At 43.6% G+C, this 22,175-nt stretch overlaps 2 protein-coding genes across 2 annotated transcripts in view; one reads left to right on the top strand and one right to left on the bottom strand.

The window, feature by feature from the left end:
- Positions 1-22,175, bottom strand: part of LOC135216603 (uncharacterized) — a 465,366-nt gene that overhangs the window by 68,341 nt on the left and 374,850 nt on the right. The window lies entirely within an intron of this gene.
- The window catches only part of LOC135216593 (uncharacterized), an 84,517-nt gene that overhangs the window by 35,974 nt on the left and 26,368 nt on the right, over positions 1-22,175 (top strand). Inside the window, exon 2 of the mRNA XM_064251976.1 lies at positions 8,562-8,715. Coding sequence (XP_064108046.1) covers positions 8,562-8,715 — 154 coding nt within the window. The remainder of the gene's footprint in view (positions 1-8,561; positions 8,716-22,175) is intronic.

The raw sequence follows: 22,175 nt of genomic DNA, 5'->3' as shown, positions 1-22,175 counted from the left end.
TTCACATAGATGTATCCTTCGTAAATAAGCTTCATTTTTCCACGTTCACTTCGAACAAACTCCATGATGAGTGATGTTACTTCTTATATTTCTGAATAGACACTGGATCCTTCTTACTTTTTTTTTTGTAAACATTTGTTTGATTATACAGTTGGCGATGACTTTCGGAAATTACCTATAACTCGTACGACCGATTACATAATTAGGAAATAACTACATAAATGGTAATAAATTTAGGAAATAGATACAATTATTTCTTAAATGATCAATTATGTATTTAGGAAGAATATCTTCATGAATAGTTACTAGCAAGTAATTACGTAAATGGCAATAAATTCCAAAGCATTTGTCCAGAGGGCAGTGGTTTTACGGGGGCAATTTTCCCGGGGGCAGTAGTCCTATGGGGGCAATTTTCCCGGGGGCAGTTGTCGGGGGGCAATTGTCCTGGGGGCAGTTGTCCCGCGGGCAGTTGTCCTAGATCCCATGCGAATGGGTTGGCAGAGCCACCTGCTCCCCCAGACTCCAGGAGGCTCTTGACGGTAGACCATCTCTTTGTGGGAAAGGTAGACCTTCCCTGTCCCTCCCCCAGGCTCCGTACTCGGCCGAAGCCCTGGAGTAGGTGGAAGAAGTAGTGGCAGGCCCCAAGAACTCCCTGAGGGCCCTGGGCTCTGAAGCTCTTTCCGGCTGCCAAATCCAGGCAAAGGAAGTTGTATGCTCCAGAGGGCATGTGCCTGGCCCAGAAGTCGGTAGAGGGTCCTCTCACGGCCCTCTCTCCGGGCTGTTCGGGAGGGAAGTTGTTGGCAGGTCCCGTCTACGTCTCTCAACAGGAGGCCATGGCCATGGAATCCACGGCGTGGACCTCCATCCATGTGGTGTCGTGGTTGGTCCACTGGATGGGCGCAGTCACCAGCTTCGCAATGGAGCATGATCTGCAGGACGAGAACGAGTTGGCCATCTTCAAGGAGTTGGTGCTGTCAGGGGGCAAGTCACTGGGCTTCCTGATCACCCAGTTGCTGACCCAATGGACCAACTAGGTCTTAAGGCGGAGAGATGCGGTCCTTGCTCGCCTCCCTAGGGGCTTTCCAGACAGGGAGGCGAAGGCCCCCCAGAATGCTCCGGTGTCAGGGGAATCCCCTTTCCCTGATCGTCTGGTGGAGGAAGCCCTAGAACAATGGAGGAAGGCAAACCAGGACTCTGTCGTCTACAGGGCGTCATCTTCGTGTAAACAACCAGCTCCACGGCGTAGCCTAGAAGCCCAGAAGCTGAGACAAGGACCCAGGCTGGGGGCAGGGCCCCATCGAGTATGTTGGAACCGTCTTCAGGAGGCTGGGGCCCTCAGAGAATGCAGCCCTCCTATCCCGCTTGACACCTGGGGTGGAGGGGGGGGGGGTGCCTCTCCAATCATTGGGGGACTGGGAGGATCTTGGGGCCAATCCCTGGACTGTCCAGGTCCTCAGGGATGGCTACCAGATCCCCTTCCTAGACATGAAACCTCCCCTGACAGGGGAGCCAGACAACAGGGCGTTCAGTCCCCGGAACCCCGGTCATGGGGTGGCTCCTAGACTGGAGGGCCTGTCTCTATTGGAGAAGGGAGCCCTCCAGCGAGTTGTAGATTACTCCCCAGGGTTCTTCAGCTGCCTATTTCTGGTGGCGAAGGCTTCAGGGGAGTGGAGACCAGTAATCAACCTGTCCATCCTAAACACATACAGCCTCAAGACAGAGTTCAAGATGGAGACCCCTTGCTCTATGCTTGCAGCCTTGAGGGAAGGGGACTACATGCTGTCCCTAGAACTCAAGGACATGTACTTCCAGATCCCAGTCCACCCCTCCAGCAGGAAGTAGCTCCACATAAGGTGGGGGGGAATGACATACCAGTTCAGGACCCTCTGTTTCGGCCTTTCCACGTCACCACAGGTCTTCACAAGGGTGTTCTCCCTCGTGTCCGCCTGGGCCCACAAGAAGGGTATGTGCCTCCTGCGGTACCTGGATGATTGGCTACTCCTTTCCTCCTCAAGGGACCTCTTAAATGAGCAGAGGGACGAACTCCTGAGCCTCTGCGCTCTGCTAGGCATCGTCCTGATCTGGGAGAAGTCCCCCTGGATCCAACCAACAGGATGGTGTACTTGGGGATGGATCTGGATACGGTAAGAGCCAGGGAGTTCCTGTCAGAGGAACGAATCTCCAACTTGAGAGATGTAGCGACCCCCTTCCTGACAGACACTCCCCAACCGGCTCAAGAGTGGCAGAGGCTGATAAGCCACTTCGTCTCCCTGGAGAAGCTAGTCCCTTAGGGAAGGCTGAAGATGAGGCCCGTCCAGTGGAATTTCAAGGGCACATGGGCCTCGGATGGGAAGAGCCGGGCTGAAAAGAGACCTGAAGGTTTAAGGGCTAGTTTAAAAGTTTTGTGTCTTGCACGTTTAACATGGGCAGATGGCAGACGCAATATTGGAACTGTGTACATGTACTGATGTATTTTTTTTTTGGAGAATTTTTTTAATATGTTATTTTGTAACTCATGAGCTGCTGAGGATAAGATGTTATCCCTCACGTTTCTGAACGGAGCGTTATGTTGTTTATTTGAAGTGGCATTATGCAATGCATATGTCTCTATGAACATTGTCGAGTTCACATTCTATATTTTTTTTTTGCACGAAGAATCTTTTCCTATTGCTGTCATTGAATTGCCTCGCCTTGATGACAGAATTGTACTAATCATCCAGATGAACTGCCATTTTTTGCCATATTGCAATCTTGTGCTTTATATGAGGCTCATAGCAGAGAGCCATTCTTCATTCATGATTCCCGAGGGGAACAATGCATTTTTATCTATAACATGCTGAATTTTGCATGAATTATGCCACTGTGTATTTGACTGATGTGTTGTCTTCTTATGTGATTTTGAGTGTTGTGCATTGATGTATGATACGACTGTGCTGTTACATGATTTTCAACGTTGCCTATCTCAATTGCTGATGTGTTACCCTATTGTACAATTTTTGAATATTGTATTTTTTTGCTTGCTGATGTTACCTCATTGCACACCTTTGAACATTTCCCATTCATATTGATGTGCTGTCTTATGGTTGGATTTTATGATTGTATTTTTGATTGATTATTGCCTTGATTCACGAGACATTGCATTCTTTGGGAAAGTGTAGTCTTATTTCTTGATTTATGCGTTTTGTGTGTCTTGTATTCTGTGAACAAATTGAGTGATCATTCTGGTAGGATATGTGCCGTTGTTGTGAGCTAGACTCGGGTCATAGTGCTGCAAGTGAGCCTAGGCAGTAACCAGGAAGATCCACTCTATCCCCACTTTGGGGGTAGAGGATGTTGTGAAAAAATGTGTGCACCATTTTCTCTTGACTTAAATCTGCCACGGTCCCGAACCTGAAGTCACAAAGAAGAAAGCAGGTTGCAAAATGCAATGGTTTTTTCTCATATGTATTGCCTTTATGAGTGTTTTTAAAGTCTGCCTTTGACAGAGTCGTGGGAACCTCTTGCATATTTCATTGTAGCATGTATTTTGTGCCAGAACTATTACATTAACAAGCAATTGGGTGATGCATGAGTTGCAAAAATGCCTAACTGATCACGATATATAGCATCAGGCAAGAGGATGTTTTGTTCTTCCCTTCCAGACTATACTAGAGGTAAGACGTGTTCTTTATAGTTCCCATGCTCCTGGCTAAATCATTGCTACCATGTGTTCTAACTAATTGAATTGGGGGTTAAAATTCAATACATCAAGTTTACCAAAAGTGTCGTTGTGATCAGATTTCATGAGAGCATAGTTCCCCGACCTGAGTTATTACTTATTTGGTGATTTGTAGTTCTTAAAGAGTTAACTGGACCACAGATCCCCTAAGGACCACGTGGCCATTGTTTAGGTGATGATTTTCTAATTAAGTACTGATGTGTTCTAGTTGGATTTAATTCTTGTAAAGGTAGAATCATGAGATGTAGATATTTTATTTTTGTAATAATAAAATCTTGTTAAAATTTTGCTGATCGTGTTCACTTGTCCTTTGTGGCTAACTACTGAGCCCTAGGCTAGACCATCTTGCCGATAACATCTTGCACTCCAGTAAATACCCTGTTACGGGGGTTAATCCGTAACACTTGGGTAATTGACTGATATTATTTTTCCACCCTGTAGAGTCATAAAGGTGGTGATCAGATATCTATAGCAAAGCAAATTCATACTGAAAAACAAAGAATATAGTCCTTTATAATAGGAATTACTTAAAGTGTAGCCTGGACATGGCTGCTGGAATCTTTCAAACAAGGAGATTTGGTAGTTAACTACCGGTCTGGTTGGGATTCCCTCCCAACTGGACATAACCATTCCAATTTACTTTTGGTCATCGCCAGAGAAAGTCATGTTTCTTCGCTCTCTGCCCGACTTTTTAGCTGATTCTTTCTATCTCAGTGAAATTTTTCCATTTTTTTGTTGGATATTGGTGTATATGTGTATAATTGTGTTCTTTGTGTGTTTAATTATTGTGATCTAAATACAAACCCATGAATCATAATTTCTAAAATCTACCTCAGCCAGTGGTGACCTGGGGTGCAGGGTAGGAAGTGTGGTAGTTTACGCTCTTCTGTGGATGTAGATCCTCAAGTCCTGTGTTCCTCTTGCTGAGGGCGAGCGTGATATGAATAACCTTTGTGCTGAGTGATGTGACTGATCTACGGTGCAGTGGGGGAGGTTTGCCAGGAGGAAGCGATATCATAGGTAGATGCCCTAACCTGTGGTTGGGGGTAACAAGCCACCTACCACTCTCTTGATGGTTAATCCTTCAACTTCCTACATCTCTCACAGCAATCATTCCACACTCGCTGCCTCCCCTTCAGGGGAAGTCTCTGATTCGTCTTCCTCTTCTGACTCATCAGGGAGAAAGAATGAGGGTGGGGGCCTGGCGACCAGGGCAACACTTCTCTGGGTGTCTCCTCTCGCTCCATAGGTACTCCTTCGGGGCGAGGGGCTACCCCTCCCATTAACCTGACTTTGTTTTCTGCAGGGGAGGTGTCAAGATTGGGTTAGGCGTGGGCTTCACTGGGCCTTGATGGGCCTCCGTTCATGAATCCATTGCTGGCATACTTGAATAGTGCCAGTGCCAGTACTGCGGTAACTTATGCTGTAGTCACCATCACTACAGCTACGGTGACTCAGCACAGTTTTAGTGTTGTGCCCCACCTGGTTTATGCACACCAGCCATCCAATGTGACCCCTACTGTGGTATTGGGAATACATGCACATCTGCCAGTTCTCCATCTCCCATCATCTGGAACTTCAGTGCCATCTCCTCCTCCTGCTTTTGGAGTGGCACCCATGCCTGATTCTGTTGTTCTTGCTCCTCCTCTGTCACCCATAGAGGCGATCCTGCCTGCCATTCCTGTTGCTGTTCCTGGGACTGCTCCTGCTCTTGGACCTGCTGAGTTGTCTGGTGAGAGAGGATTTGGACTGGTGGCTTCACGACAGGAACCTCTTAACAGGAGTGGATCTTTGCATTCCCCCTTCGGACATGCTTCAGTTGTCAGATCGACTGAGGGATGTGGTGCACACCTGAAGGAGTTGGCTGCAGGAGTGTGGATCCATCACGACAAACACCTTCACCTCAACATCCTTGAACTCAAGTCAGCCTTCCTGGCTCTCCAAGAGTTTCAGGATCGAATGATGGGACACTCTGTGGTACTGATGAGTGACAATACCACAGTAGTGGCATATGTCAACAAGCAAGGGGGTCTTGCTTCTCTCTCGCTTCACCAGTTGGCAATGCAGGTGCACGAGTGGGCTACTTGGTGGAGCTACCATCCAGGTACATTCCAGGCAAGAGAATTGTAGCAGCAGACAAGCTCAGCCACTAGAATCAGGTGATAGGAACTGAGTGGTCCCTACACCAAGACATGGCAGAAAGGTAGTTCAGCCTATGGGGGGTGACCAGTTATAGACTTGTTTGCCACCCAGTACAACAGGAAGTTGGAGAGTTTCTGGATCCATTGTACCGGACCCAGGCCCACTACAGAAGAAGCATTCCAACACATGTGGGACAACCTCGAGGTTTATGCCTTTCCCACGTTTTGCATGATTCGCCTGGTGATCAACAGTGTTGACCACCTTGAATCTCCAGATAATTCTGGCAGCCACCAAATGGCCTCAGGCAGTTTAGCAACTGGACCTTCTGGCTCTTCTGTCCGATGCAATGAGAGAGATTTCTACCTGGCATGACCTTCTGTGTCTACTGCACATAGAACAGTACCATCAGGCAGTGCCTTCCCTGTGTCTTCATGGCTGGAGCTTATCCACTATCTCTTGAGAGCAAGAGGCTTTTCTCACCGAGCAGCAACAGAGATGGAAGGATACCTCAGACAATCCTCTGCAACAGTATACCAGGGAAAGTGGGCTGACCTCTGTGGTTGGTGTCGTAGATGGGGTATCTCTCCAGTCAGAGGCACTCTTCAGCGGGTCGTGGACTTTCTTGTCTTCCTTTACCAAGAGAAGCCCCTCTCTGTTTCAGATGTAAAAGGCTATAGGGCCATGCTAGGCCTAGTCTTGAAACTGAATATTGATATCTCCTCCTTCAAGATATCATTACTCATGAGGAGCTTCGGAAGGTCTTGCCCACCCAGGGATCTCAGGCCTCCTGCGTGGATGTGACTCGTGTTGTAGAGCCTAAATTGTGTGCCGTGCAAGCCTCTTCGAGACTTGTCAGAAAGGGATCTAACCCTCAAGACCGTTTTGCGAATAGCCCTGGTATTGGCAAAGAAAGTTGGCAAACTTCATGGTCTTTCCTTCGATGTAAAACACTCTAGGGGATAGGGATCAGATAATCTCGATTTTGTCCCGGATTTCATAGCAAAGACTCAGAATCCATTGGTCCCTGACACTAGATTCGAGTCTTTCACCATCCCCTCCCTGAGTGACTTTGTCGGTAATGATCCAGAGGAGATGCTGCTTTGTCCTGTTAGAGTGCTAAGGCGCTATCTGAAGAGGACTCAACATCATCCTGAGTGTTGACAACTCTTCATTAGCACTGGAGGTTCTAAGACAGAATTGTCCAAGAAAACTGTTTCTCTCCAGCTTCGAGAGTAGATCAGGAAGGCGTACTCTGCTGCTGGTGTAGCCGACACCAGTACACTTTGTCCAAGAGCTCACGAGGTCAGGAGCATTGCCCTGTCCCTCACATTCTGTAAGAACCTGTCGGTTCAACAGGTTTTGAAGGTGGGGGTTTGGGTATGCCAGTCCACTTTCACCTCTCATTGCCTTTGAGATATTGCCCACAGGTTCTTGGACACATTTACCTTGCGACTGATGGTGGGTGCTTAACAAGTTGTGTAGCTTACCCAGCTCCCTAACTGGACAAGGTTGCATCTCACCTCATTGCTTTTGGTATGAATGAGTATGTGTGTGGAGTGACTGGCTCTCTTCATCTCTTTCATCCTACTCTTTCCCTTTGGGCAGAGAGTATACAGACCATTACATGCTGGAGTGGCGATCGATGCGGGTAAGTCACTTATTAGAGTAACCTATCTATTTTCTTTGACAAGTTAATGAGAGCAAATATCCTCTCCTTCCATTTACAAGGTAGAGAAGGGGACTCTGACTTAAGACAAAGCCACTGCTTGTATTTGTATTACTGTCTCCGATATTATCGTTCTTTGCTTTGTCATAAGGTGGACACCCTCTTCTCCTTATGAGTAACCCAGAAGACTGACTCTGATCTCGCAGTTACTAACTCCAATCAGAAGCCAGTGGCTGGTTTTCCTTCCTCAGGTAGGCTGAACTCCAGTCAGTTCATAGAAACTCACTCATATTCCTCCCACCAGTCAGTGAGTCTTCCTGTTGTAAAGGACTGGGGGTTTGTATATTGTGGAGGAACAAATCACAGTTTTTTAAAGTAAATTGTATTTTTCCTAATTATACGAACCTGAGGTCCTTCACGCTAATTGCCCACTTCATGCCACCCCTGAATCTGCTACCTGAGCCTAAAGCAAATTGGAATGTTTACATCCAGTTGGGAGGGCTCCCAACTACCAGACCGGTAGTTAACTACCAAACTGCCTTGTTTGAAAGATTTCAGCAGCTGTGTCCAGGTTATACCTTAAGTAATTCCTATTGTAAAGGACCTCAGGTTTGTATTGTTAGGAAAAATGAAATCTACTTTCAAAAATTATGATTTTACGAGGAGATGTACAAGAAGAAAGCTCAACAAAGTACTAATTCCACTTGATAATATGCCTTAATTGATGACTGAAGTATTGCTAATTTATCACAATGCCCCCTTTGCCTGAGTTTTACAAAATTGTTATACATTAAACACTACAGACAGAATGTTGCTGTGGATCAAGGTTTTCCAATGGCAGTGATGAAAATTTCATGTAACTGTTAGTATTACCATGAATGTTGTAATGTAATTATTCTTACCATTTATTACTCAGTATCATTATCAATGGACACAATGTTCAACAGCATCATTAACAGAGCTGTTGTATAATACACACAATAGGCCTATTGCTGTTAAAGTATCTAATAAACCTACTTGACCTCCTGTCCACAGAGTTATGCATGGGGAGAGAGCCTTAGCTACAGTGCTTGCCATGTCCCTGTCACTACTTGTAGCACTTGTAGCACTGATGGCAGCCACTGGAGTGCAAGCACAGACAGTCACCTACACCTTCACCAAGTTCCCTTACAAAGAGTCTGTGACCAATGTACGTAAGTTAATATTTAGGTATGTTATTTTGATTGCACATGATACTTGAATGAAAAAGTGAGATGGAAAAAGTAAGTTTCTGTGAGTTTCAGTCTGCCAGGTTGTGTTTGGAGGAGAAAGGTTGGTTGTGCTGGCTGATGTAAATTCTAAGAAAAGTTGCAGAAGGAGAGTACATAGTTTCTAGCTCTGGAGAGCCTGATTTGACTGAAAATAGAGTCTTGTAGAAATATGTTCTGAGGAGCTTGTTTTCAAAGGAGAATATCCATGAGTTTACTTGGGAAAGAGAAAATGTTGATGAAAAGAACTTGATAGATTATGCATTAGTAAAGGATAGGTGGATGAGAAAGTTGCGTGATGTTAAGAAAATGGTTGCCCAAGGTACCTATATCTGGCCATTGTCTGAGTAAATTGAAAGTGAACATATGAGGAAAAATGATTTCAGTTGGAGAGGAAGATTCAGAATATGACTACGAATATAGTTACAACGAGCAAGTTTGAGTAAAGATACGGAATGAAGTTCAAAGATTGAGTATCTGGGTCTAGAGGGAATACTCAGAAGAATGGTGGGATAATAAAATGAGAAATTCACTAAAGGCAGAAGGATATTGCTGAATAGCAGTCTCATGAAATAAATGGTCATGTAGAGGTATACATGAGAATGAATCAGACAAGGACAGAGTAAAGGAAAAACGATTTTTTTACAGGAGATGAATAATTGCAGAAAAAAATTAATGAGTGAATGGATCTCATGAGAAAAGTGTCAGAGAAGATGTACTTTTGGAGGATTAAGTAAGCTTTACTGATAGAATGCATACTTGAAAATGTTTGTGAAGCTGTTGAGGATGAAAGGTGTTACAAATTGGATGCTGTGGTATATGGGTGCCGATGCAACTGAAAGGCTGACATGGTTGCATAAGGTGCATCTGGAGAAATGAAAATTTCCATAGGACTGGATGACCAGACAAGTGTTATATATAAAAGACAAAGTAGTGTTAGTAAGATTTTGGGAACAACATTGCTGAGCATACCTGGAAAAGTGTTGTGATTTTAGATTGATAAAGGAAGAGCAGTGCAGATAGAAAAAAGGAAGATGATGTTATATTTTTTTTTAGCAGTTGATTAACAAATTTGAAAGTAATCGAAAAAGGTATTTCTGGCACAAAAGGGTCTAGACAAACCTGATCGTAGAACTGAGAGGCATGATGTGGATGGTGTTGATGTGTGGCAAAGAATATAAATTGATTAGTGGTTAGTCTTTCTGGTTAAATTGTGAGGACTGAGTAAGATGAGGAGAGTGAGTGAACTAATTTTATTCCGCGGAGTGGCTGTACATAAGGCGGTATGTGGACAGAAGCGTAGTGTCCATCATGCACACACGAACAAACATAAACAAAATGGGACAGGACCCCTGCTGTGAATGTGTGTCTTCACAGACGAAAATACATGAATAATATTACATAGAGGGAATGGATATATACATCAAAAGAAAGGGCTTAAAATGCTCTACATTTTAGTTCCTGGAAGAAAAGAGGACATATGGATATACAGATTTTTACAAAGGAAGGGCAAACATTTGCCCGGATGTCGTCCTTACAAATACTCCCCTCCCCAAGACAATGATTCTGTAGAATCGTTGGATGACTAATGGAATCTTGCGGGGAGCTGAAGGAGTCCTCGAGTTCATGATTCCCTCGGTTGAGGGACGTCTTGCGTGTCCTCGTCGTTTTGAGGGCCAGAAAGCAGGATGCTGCCCTTGGTAGTGGGCCTGGGGGGTTCGAATGTTTTCCCTGGGCGGCCTTGACGATGTTTAGGGGCACTGTCAGGAACCAGCAGCATCAGGGTTTTGCGATGACCTTCAGCGGGGTCGTCTTCATCAGGGATGATGACGGGCCTGAGGCGATCTATCAAGACCCAGTCCTCGCAGTCGCCGAATGACACGAGGAATGCTTTCTCCTCCTCATGGTGTGGGCCCCGGTAGGGCCTTGTCAAGGGCAGGCGTGCGGCATTGTTCCTCACAAAGACGAACCTGCAGGAGTCCAGGGCTCACAGGAGGAACTGCTTCCTCCTGTCGACATATGTCTCTCGGCAAGGAATGAACTTTTGGGCGGCTGCAGGCAACCTAGCCAGGGTAATATTAGGATCGTTGCTGTCAGCAGGGAAGAATTTACCTGGCACTGTCAGGGTCTCCCTGTACACCTTCTCTGCTGGCGAAGGGTCGCCGTTGCCAATTGGGGCAGTGCAGAGACCGAGGAGGACCCAGGGAAGCTGTGCCTTCCAATCAGGGCCCTGACCGCATGCCACTAAGAAAGCCTTGAGGGAGTGGTGGACCCTTTCCACCATGCCATTGGCTGTGGGATTGTAGGGCGTCGTGGTGTGGTGCTTTGTCCCCATCAGGTGTGCCAGGGAAGACCAGAGCTCTGATGTGAAGGTGGGTCCTCAGTCCGTCATGATGTCGTCTGGCACTCCGAAGCGGCTGATCCAGTTGGTCAGGAGGGGTTCAGCACAGGCGTCTGCGGTGGCTTCTGACATCGGGGTGGCCTTGGGCCACCTGGTAGACCGGTCGATCACTGTCAGGAGGTATCTGACACGGTCGGATGGATGAAGAGGCCCGACGACGTCGATGTGGATGCGTCAGAATCTTCGCCTGTGCTGGGGAAAAGAGCCTATCCCTGATTGGGTGTGCCTTCCCGTCTTGCTAATCTGGCATGCGATGCAGTTTTTGGCCCACTCCAGAGTGTCCTTCCTGATGGCATGCTACAAAAATTTCTCCATCAGGAGCCTGGTTGTTGTGCAGGGCGACGGGTACAAGAGGTAGTGAATGACATCGAAAACCTGTTTCCTGCGGGAGGCAGGTATCAGGGGACGAGGGCATCCAGTGCTGGTGTCACAAAGGAGTGTTGTCCTGGAGGGGCAGAAGGGGATATCCTCCCAGCGAAGGGCCGTGATGGCAGTCCGGTAGGCTGGTACTTCGTGGTCGGAGGCTTGTTCACACGCTAGGCCTTCGTAGGCAACGCTGAGGTGAAGGGAGTTGATCTCGACCCCCAAGAGGGCGTTGGCTTCGGGACTTCTTCCATCGGGGATGTACTCGATGGAGCACCTGAACTAGGAGATAGCCGTGAGATGACATTGCTGCCTTGTGGACCAGGTGTCACCCGCCTTGGCGAACGCGTGAACCAGCAGCTGGTGGTCTGTCCTTATGGTGAAGGGGACGCCCCCCAGAAGATATTTGAAAATGTTGGACAGCCTGGTAGACGGCTAAGAGCTCGCAATTGAATGTGCTGTAGCGAGTCTCAGAGGGTTTGAGCTTCTTGTTGGAAAAGGCTAACTGTGTGGGGACTCTGTTGACCAGCTGTTCCAGGACTGCGCCGCATGCGATGTTGCCGGCGTCAGGGGTGTGTCAGGGTCCTGATGAGCCAGAGTGGTGGCCCTGCTGAGGGAAGACTTGGTTCGGGTGAAGGTGAGCTGCTGGTCTTTTCCCCATGTCAGCTTCTTAGGTTTGCCCTTCAGGACCTCGGTCAAAGGGCACATGGTGCGGGCGATGTCCAGGACAAACCTTCAGTAATAATTCACCTTCCCGATGAATTCTTGGAGGGCCTTGACGGTTGTCGGTGTCGGGAATTTCTCCACTGCAGCCACCTTTGATGCCATGGGACAAACTCCTGCTGCTGTAATTTTGTGGCCGAGGAAATCTACCTTCTTCGTGCCGAAGGTGCATTTGTCAAAACGGACGACAAGTCTGTTCTCCTGTAGGCGTCTGAGGACAGCCCAGACATGGTTCAGGTGCTCCTCTGGCGATCTGGAAAAGATAAGAATATCAGCCACGTAGCAGATGCAGAAGGGTAAGTCACCAAGTATGCTGTCCATGAGGCAGAGAAAGGTGGCCCCAGCATTTTGCAGGCCGAAGGTGGAGAAGGCAAACATGAAGGATCCGAAGGGATTGATGATTGCAGTCTTCAGAATGTCATCGGGATGGACGGGGACTTGAAAATATGACTTAAATAAGTCGATTGTGGAGAAGATCTTGGCGCCGTGGAGGGGTGTGGTGAGGTCCTGCATGTTTGGCAGGGGGTAGCTGTCAGGCGTGGTGATGAGGACCAGGCGCCAGTAGTCACCGCAGGGCCTCCACGTACCGTCTGCCTTCTTCACCATGTGGAGGGGGGACACCCACAGATTCGCTACCTTTTTACAGATCCTCATCTTCTCCATTTCTTTGAACGCGGTCTTGGCTTCCTGGAGGAGCTACGGCAGGAGGTGGCAGAACTTGGCATGAGTTGGGGGGCCCCTGGTCTCAATATGGTGGAAGACACTGTGTTTGGGCACGGCCCCAGCCAACTGGCGAAGCTCGGGGCAAAAGACGTCCGGAAACTCCTGGAGAAGGGAGGCGTATCTGTGGTGGGGAAAGATGGAGCAGATGGTGGGTGCCCTTGGTCCTCTGGCGAGTGGGAGGAGAGGCAGGTCTCAGTATCGAGAAGATGCTGGCGGGCCACTTCCACCAAGAGGCCGTGGTTGGCGAGGAAGTCCGCCCCCAGGAGAGGCGAGGATGAAGGGCCAGGTGTAGGTCCGGTCCAGGAACACAATGGTCTGGGTCCTGATGCCGTAGGTGCCGATGGTCGTCCTGTTTGCAGCTACAAGGGCAGTCGGGTCGTCGGAGGCACAGCTGCGATCCTCTGCAGATGAAGGGAAAACAGACTGCATGGCACCAGTGTCATGGGGGCTTGTTTTGGGTGCTGCCTCCGCCGTTTTTTGAAGGGCGGAAGGAGCAAGTGCGCTAGCACTTCCGTGGCTTGCTGCCAAACTGGTGGTGGAAGCGGCACAACCTGACATCTGGGAGGGGCTTCAATGATCGCTGGTATGCTGCACCAACTGTGTCCTCCTGCTGTAGGCTGTTGGCTGATGGAGGAGAGGAGAGTTTTGCAGCTTGGGTGGTGGTAAACAGCACGAAAGCCCGCTGCACCAGACTTTCCATCTCCAGGGTCTCGGCATTAGGGATCTGGCTTTGGACTTCGGGCGCGAGCTGGTGAAGGAAGAGTTGACGGAGGATGCTCACCTCCTGCCTTTGTCCTTGGTGGTCCATCTTTGGCAGGAGGACCCGGTCCTGGAGCTTGTACCAGGGCAGTCTGGGATCTGAGGTGGTCATGGGGTTGATCACGAGGTCGAAAATTTGGGCGACTCACTGGGGAGCTGGGAGTGAGAAGATCTGGATGAACTCCCTCTTCAGACCTTTGTAGGGCAGCTCCCTGGGCTGGCTGCGCATCCATGGGGCGAGGCGTTTGAAGGCATCCGCTGTGAGGGTCCTGGCGATGAGGTCCGCCTTGGTGCTGTCCCAGGTGATGCTGCGGATCCGGAGCTGTATTTCTGCCCGTTGCAGCCATGTTGCGACATCCTCACTGCAGAAGGGTGGTAACTTGACGTGGTGGGGCTCTAATGGTGCAGTCGTCCGGGGTGCGGGCACAGGCATCGAGGAGGACTCGAGCGCGAAGAACGGTCGTCTCACGGGTCGCGGGGTCGAGGGGGACACAGAGGAGTCAAGTGAATGCGCTGAACTCTCCATTGTCATGTCAACCTCATGCTTACGGTTGACAAGAAGTAGTGAATGGTGGGCCAAACCGTAAGACTGAACGCCAAAACACTTCTGTGAAGAAATGCCATTGCGAGTCCGCTAATGGCGTTGAGGAGTAGCATATAACCTAGACTAGGCATCGTATGGCTCCGTTTAAGGTTCTCTGAAGGTGAGTGGCGGTAACTTGTCCATTGGTTGCAAAGCCAAAATCGCTTGGGTCACCTACTCCTGGGGGGTCACCAATTGTGAGGACTGAGTAAGACGAGGAGAGTAAGATGAACTAATTTTATTCCACGGAGCGGCTGTACATAAGGCAGTATGCGGACGGAAGCATAGTGTCCGTCACGCACGCATGAACGAACATAAACAAAAGGGGACAGGACCCCAGCTGTGAATGTGTTTCTTCACAGACGAAAATACATGAATAATATTACATAGAGGGAGCGGATTCCCGACATATGTACATCAAAAGAAAGTGCATAAAATGCTCTACATTTTAGTTCCTGGAAGAAAAGAGAGTATTTACGGATATACAGATTTTTACAATGGAAGGGCGAAACATTCGCTCGGATGTCGTCCTTACAAAATCAAAACTTTTTTTAGATTAAGTAGATTAGATAATGTAAAAAGTAGAGTGACCGGTTTAGTATAAATTTAAAACACTCGATTATATGTCAAAATTCATTAGATTTTTATATTTTATTGATGAGTGACATGACGTCTCAGATTTGGATTTTTTTCATTTTGACGAGTGATAAGAAGTTAGAAAAGAGACAAGTGTAAATGCAAAACTGCAGAAAAGAAAAGAGGTCATAATTGGAAAGGCTAGTCATTGTAGATAATAGTGTTAGGCATTGACAGATTTGATATATGTAAATGGAAGCTGTTGGAAGTAAACATGGAAAACAGAAAGATGGCGAAGTAAACATTAGAAAGAATGAAAAAAAGTGTAAGAAGTTAATTTATTTGGAAAAAATGCCACAGACAATGGTAGAATAAGAGAAAGGTTGAAATTAGGAAGGCAGTGCGAACGCTGTAAAAGATTTAAAAATGATTTCTCATGGATGCAAATGTCGGACTGTGTGAAGGAACTCTTACTGCGGAAAATAATGGATGTTAAATGCAACTGAAAAGGGTGGAACTGTTAAGGTGTGTTGTCTATATTCTGCATGTATATTAAGAATAGTCAAACTGTGAGATATGTAACAGATTACATTGGAATGATTTCAGTGGTTTGGTGTGTTTGTGAATTGTGTGTACAATCTACAAGTGAGGAATGATAAGAAGCCACAGTTCTGGCTAGAGAAAGTGGTAAACAGAAATAACTATAGGAAACACAATACAGTATGCACAATAAAGTGAATGATACAGCGTGCATGTGGCTTAGCAAGATGAATCTTCTGTAGGAGTCTATAGTAGATAATGCCCCTTAGGAATATTCTTCATAAGGAGTGACAGGAATTTTTTGGAAGTGTTCTTTTATATTATTTAACTCTGGCACAACCCTCTTTTGTGGATAGGCTTAATGGTGATATATATATATATATATATATATATATATATATATATATATATATATATATATATATGTATATATATATATATATATATATATATATATATATATATATATATATATATATATATTATTTGTGTGTGTAGAACCTACTGGTCATTTTTGCCAGGTACACATGCCCTCTTTAACTTCTCAAATTCTTTGCTCTTTTTTGGACACACTTGTTACTAAAAAGCCTTGAGCTCCAACTTCAAAGAAATTTGAAGCAAATCATGATGTCCGGTAGCGGGAAATGAACCCGCGGTACCATAATCACGATGAGGTCACCTTGCCAAGGCTGAAATATATATGTAGAATCTACTGGTCATTTTTACCAGATACATATGAAGCAATAAAAATGATTGCCTACTTGAGCACGATGGTGAGGACAGGTCTGTTCCAGCTATAATATATATATATATATATATATATATATATATATATATATATATATATATATATATATATATATATATATATATATATATATATATATATATATATATATATAATATATATTATATATATATATATATATATATATATATATATATATATTATATGCATATACCTTTCGTTTTCAGGTATATATATATATATATATATATATATATATATATATATATATATATATATATTTGAAAACGACAGGTATATGCATGTACGAGAGAGAATAAACTTTTATCCTTCTCTTGGTCAGGTCGGCCAGGTGATCTCGTCGTGATTATGGTACCGTGGGTTTCTTTCCCGCTACAGGACATCATGATTTACTTCAAATTTTTTTGAAGTTGGAGCTCAAGGCTTTGTAGTAACAAGCGTGTCCAAAGAATTTGAAAAGTTAAGAGGGCATTGTGACTACTGCAATCTCATATATATATATATATATATATATATATATAATATATATATATATATATATATATATATATATATATATATATATATATATATACACTAGCTGACCAACCTGGCACTGCCCAGGAAAACTCCAATAAAGAGTCTCACTCTCTCTTCCCAAACCCCTCTGTTCTCTCTCTCAGTTCTTCTCCCTCTTACTCTCTCTCTCCCTCTGATAAATGGTGGACAAATGAGTAAGAAATGCATAGATAAATGAGGATTAGAGAGATGCATCAGTTTGAAAGGAAAACCAAAAGAATTCTTTGTGCATGTTAATAGTAGGAAACCAATAAAAAATAGCATAGGTCCCATCAGAGACAATAGAGGTAACCTAATGATCTCAGACTTGGAAAAATCAGTTATTGAATAAGTTTTTTGCTAGTGTTTTCACAAATGAAGACACTACCTCAATACCAGAACCTGCTATTAAATATGAAGGGCCAGAACCGTTGGACAAAATAATATTTACTGAAGAAGACATTAAAAACAAAATAGACAAACTCAACAAGTTCAAATCTCCTGGCCCAGATGGTATTCATCCAAAAGAAATTGAAGAGCTAAAAGAAGAGATAGTTCCTCACCTATAGAAACTCTACAGAAAAAGTGCTGAACAAAGAAAGGCACCAAAAGGATGGAAACTTGGTAATGTGCCCACAGTTTACAAATAAACCAACAGAAGTGCCGGGAAATTATAGATCAATCTGTCTAACATCGGTGGTTTGTAAGATTTTTGAGTCCATAATTGCATATCAAATTGTGTATCACACTGATATAAACAACTTGCTAAACAGTCAACACAGTTTCAGACAAAACATATCCTACCTATCAAACTTCTTGGAGCTTTTTTCATAACATGCTTGGTATTTACAATACATTAGTAGAGCAATAGATATATTCTACTTAGATCTCCAAAAGGCCTTTGACAAAGTTCCACACAAGAAACTAATGACAAAAGTTAGAGTCGTAATAAATGGAGAAGAATCAGATTAGGCAAATGTGACAAGCAGATTCCTCAGGGTTCTGTCCTTGGCCCTCTCTTGTTTTTTATTTACATTAATGACACTGATGTAGGCTTAACTAGCAGGATAGCCAAATTTAGAGATGACACCAAACTAGATGTAAATGCATCATAACCAAATACAGTGGAGACTTTAAGAAATGATCTATAGAAAATAGGAGGGTGGTAAAAAAAATGCAAATGCCTTTTAACTTGGATAAGTGTAAACTGTTACAAATAAAAGCAAACAACTCTCTTGCCAACTACATACATGCTGCATGGGAATGACATACTAAATAGAGTAGAACAAGAGGAGGACCTTGGAGTCATTATTATCAAGGACTTAAAATCCTCAAAACTATGCATAAAAGCTGAAAAGACGGCACAGAAACTAGTGGGATATATAAAGAGGCAGCTTAAATACAGAAACAAGGAAACGGTGCTGCAGCTCTACACATCAATAGTTAGACCTCATCTTGAATATGCAGTAGTTTTGGTCACCAACACAAAGAAAGGATATAAATAGGTTAGAAGGGTTACAAGCAAGAGCCACAAAGTTAATTCCATCCATCAGGAAAATAGGTTACTAAAGACGACTAGAGAGCTTGAACATGTATGACTTAGAAACACGATAATTGTGAGGGCAACTAATAGAAACATTAAAAATACTGAAAGGCATAAGAAAAGCAGGCAGTAACCTATTTACATTAAATGAAAATCTGACAAGAAATAATGAATGAAAGCTGGAACTGAAGAGATGCAGTACATCCCATTGTGGGAACTTCTTTACATACAAGATATGTGGCTCATGGAATAAACTGCCACCATTAGTTGTAAACGGTAACAGTGTGGAAGAGTTTAAAAGAAAGGTAGACGAAATCATTACGACACTGTGAATGAAAAGTAAAACCTGCTCCAAGAGATAAGTGAGCACACGATGTCTCATTGGATGGACTAATAAGTCTTTGAGACATCTTAATCCTTGTAACTCATTGTAACTCTCCCGTTCCTGTAAAGATAGTTGCTTCAGTTATATTTCCCTCATTTTTGACATTTATATTTCACCACTTTTAACCTCCCATTCCTACTGGGGCTGAACTTGGACTTGAAGGGCGCTGGGAGTATCTCTACTTATCCCAGTGGCCTCAAAACTATGGGGAAGACACTAATATCCATCATTTTTTACATTTTATTTTTCACCTTTTCTCACACCCTCTTCCTATTGGGGCTAAAATTGGACTTGAAGGGTACTGGGAGTGCCACTTTTCATCTCAGCAACCTCGAACACTATGGATTAGACAATAATACATTTCACCACCTTGCTATTGGGGCTGAACGTTGACTTAAAGGAGATCAGGAGTGTCACTATTCATTTCCGTGACCTCAAAAACTATGGATTAGACACTAATATCTGTTGTTTTTGGTTATTTTTATGTTTTACCCCTTACCCATCCCCTTCCCACACACCCCATAAATCATATGTATACTAGGTTTGGTTGAAATTGCTAAATGCATTTCAGTGTATGTGGCACATATACACATACTTTATTTATATTATATATATATATATATATATATATATATATATATATATATATATTATTATATATATATATATATATATATATATATATGACTGGTAAAATGTTCTGTAACAACAGAATTCCATCTAATAAAAGGAGCCCATAAAAACACCAAATACAGAGAAAAAGTACTATATTTCAGAGACTGCTGTCTCCCTCTTCAGGTAGATGAATGAGAAAAGTTTACAGAAAAGGTGGTATGTTATACCAAGAGGTCCATCCACAAACAAGCCATTTTAAGTCACCCCCGCTGATAATCTTCCTTTAATCTTCTTAAGGGTTGGTTGAATGAAGACGTTGTCGATCGTGTCCGAAATCCATGCTCCTTTTGAGATGTTCATTACCTGCCTCTCTTTTATTAAGGCCGATTTCCATCATTTGACTCTTGTACCGGCAGTTGCTGCTATAAATTACACGTGACAAATTCCAGTTTATTCTATGGTTATGTTCATTTATATGGTTGAAAATAGCCGGGTTCTGTTGTCCATACCTAACTGACCGTTTGTGTTGTATTAATCTCTGGGGAAGGGATTTACCTGTAAATCCGATGTAAGATTGGTCACAGTCCTGGCATGGGATTTCGTATACCCCAGAGTCCTTTGGAGATGTCTTTTGTTGGACGTTAATCAGGGATTTGGCTAAGGTGTTTGGGTAAGTAAATACAAAAGGGTTCGATTTTCCGAGGGGGTTGGTTATTCTCTTAATCGTGTCCAGGTGGGGAATTATTATTTTATTGTTGGGTGTATCTCTGGTCTTGTCTTTAGGGGGTCGGTAGAAAATTACGTTTGCTTTGTGAATTGCTTTCTCAGTTATATGGTCAGGATATTTTAAAGACGAAAGTTGCTTGCGAATTAGTTCAAATTCTTTTTCCAGGAATTCTGGGGAACAAATTCGTAAGGCTCTTAAGAAACAAGTTACTAGCTACACCTATCTTGATAGTAATGTCATGATAGCTAAAGTAGTGAATGTATGAAAGTGAGAACGTTGGTTTTCTGTATATGGTAAATTTTGTATTCTGTCGTATCTCTGATTATTAAAACATCAAGAAAAGGAATTTTGTTGTCTGTTTCCCATTCAACTTTAAATTTGATGCTGGGCACTAATGTGTTTTAATTTCGAGAGGAATTCATTGAAATTGCCCCACCTATTATCCCAAAATGTTAGGATATCATCCACGTATCTCATCCACAGCATGTTTTTGGGTTTTATTGCATTTATTACTGTAGTATCAAAGTATTCCATGTACAGATTGGCTAGAACAGGACTTAAAGGACTACCCTACTACACCCGAATTTTTGCTTGTAGAATTATTCCCCGAATGAAAATACGTTATTAGATGCACATAATTCAACTAGCTTTATTATTTTGTCAAGCGCCAATGGGAAATGATCTGAATAGAGGGATATTTACCCTTAAAAACTGAAGAACATCCTGTACTGGTACTTTAGTGAACAGGGAATCTATGTCAAGGCTTAAAAGTTTATGTTGTGAAGTGGTATATGTGCTTCTCTGAATTTGTGACAAAAATCTTCCGAATGTTTAATGTGACTGGGAGAAAAAGTGCCTAAAAAAGGGGAAAGGAGGCCAGCTAACCATTTAGAAATTTTGTAATTGAAAGCACCGGCACATGAAACGATGGGTCTGAATGGAAGATTGTCTTTGTGAGTTTTGGGAAGGCCATAAAAATAGGGTAATTTAGGATTAATTACTTTAAATTTCTCTAATAGTTCAATACTCTTTTTGTCTTTGCCAATTAATCTTACTTTCCGAAAAAATTCTGTGGGAACGTTTTGGAGGGGATTTTTCGTCAGTTTTTCGTATGTGTTTGTGTCGCTAAGGAGCTGGTTGATTTTGTCAAGGTAGAAGTCTTTGATCCCATTATTACGATTTTGCCGTCTTTGTCGGATCTACTTATTATAACATCTAACTTTTTTAGCGAGTGGACGGCTATCATGAATCTGCGGGGAACAGGATATTTCTTATGTAAGTCAGTTAAAGCATTTAGTAACACTCCTTTTAAACATATCTCTTCACGGTTGTAGTTTTTGTCAGATATGAATTTATCAAAAGCCACTATGAAGTCTAGGTTGTTTTTGCGGTCTGGCATAAGGGCAAAGGATAAGCCTAAATTTAAAACTAAATGTTTAAAACTTTGTCTTGTTGCTCAAGATTATTCCATGTACTATTGTCTATTAGGTTATTTCAATGAATTCCTCTCGAAATTAAACACATTAGTGCCCAGCATCAAATTTAAAGTTGAATGGGAAACAGAACAAAATTCCTTTTCTTGATGTTTTAATAATCAGAGATACGACAGAATACAAATTTACCATATACAGAAAACCAACGTTCTCACTTTCATACATTCACTACTTTAGCTATCATGACATTACTATCAAGATAGGTGTAGCTAGTAACTTGTTCTTAAGAGCCTTACGAATTTGTCCCCCAGAATTCCTGGAAAAAGAATTTGAACTAATTCGCAAGCAACTTTCGTCTTTAAAACAATATCCTGACCAATAAGAATTGAGAAAGCAATTCACAAAGGCAAACGTAATTTTCTACCGACCCCCTAAAGACAAGACCAGAGATACACCCAACAATAAAATAATAATTCCCCACCTGGACACGATTAAGAGAATAACCAACCCCCTCGGAAAATCGAACCCTTTTGTATTTACTTACCCAAACACCTTAGCCAAATCCCTGATTAACGTCCAACAAAAGACATCTCAAAGGACTCTTGGGGTATACGAAATCCCATGCCAGGACTGTGACCAATCTTACATCGGATTACAGGTAAATCCCTTCCCCAGAGATTAATACAACACAAACGGTCAGTTAGGTATGGACAACAGAACTCGGC

The sequence above is a fragment of the Macrobrachium nipponense genome, chromosome 19 (genome assembly GCF_015104395.2).
Source record: "Macrobrachium nipponense isolate FS-2020 chromosome 19, ASM1510439v2, whole genome shotgun sequence".
Classification (NCBI taxonomy): Eukaryota; Metazoa; Arthropoda; class Malacostraca; order Decapoda; family Palaemonidae; genus Macrobrachium; species Macrobrachium nipponense.
The sequence above is the reverse complement of the archived record's forward strand: the minus strand, read 5'-3'. Positions and strand labels throughout refer to the sequence as shown.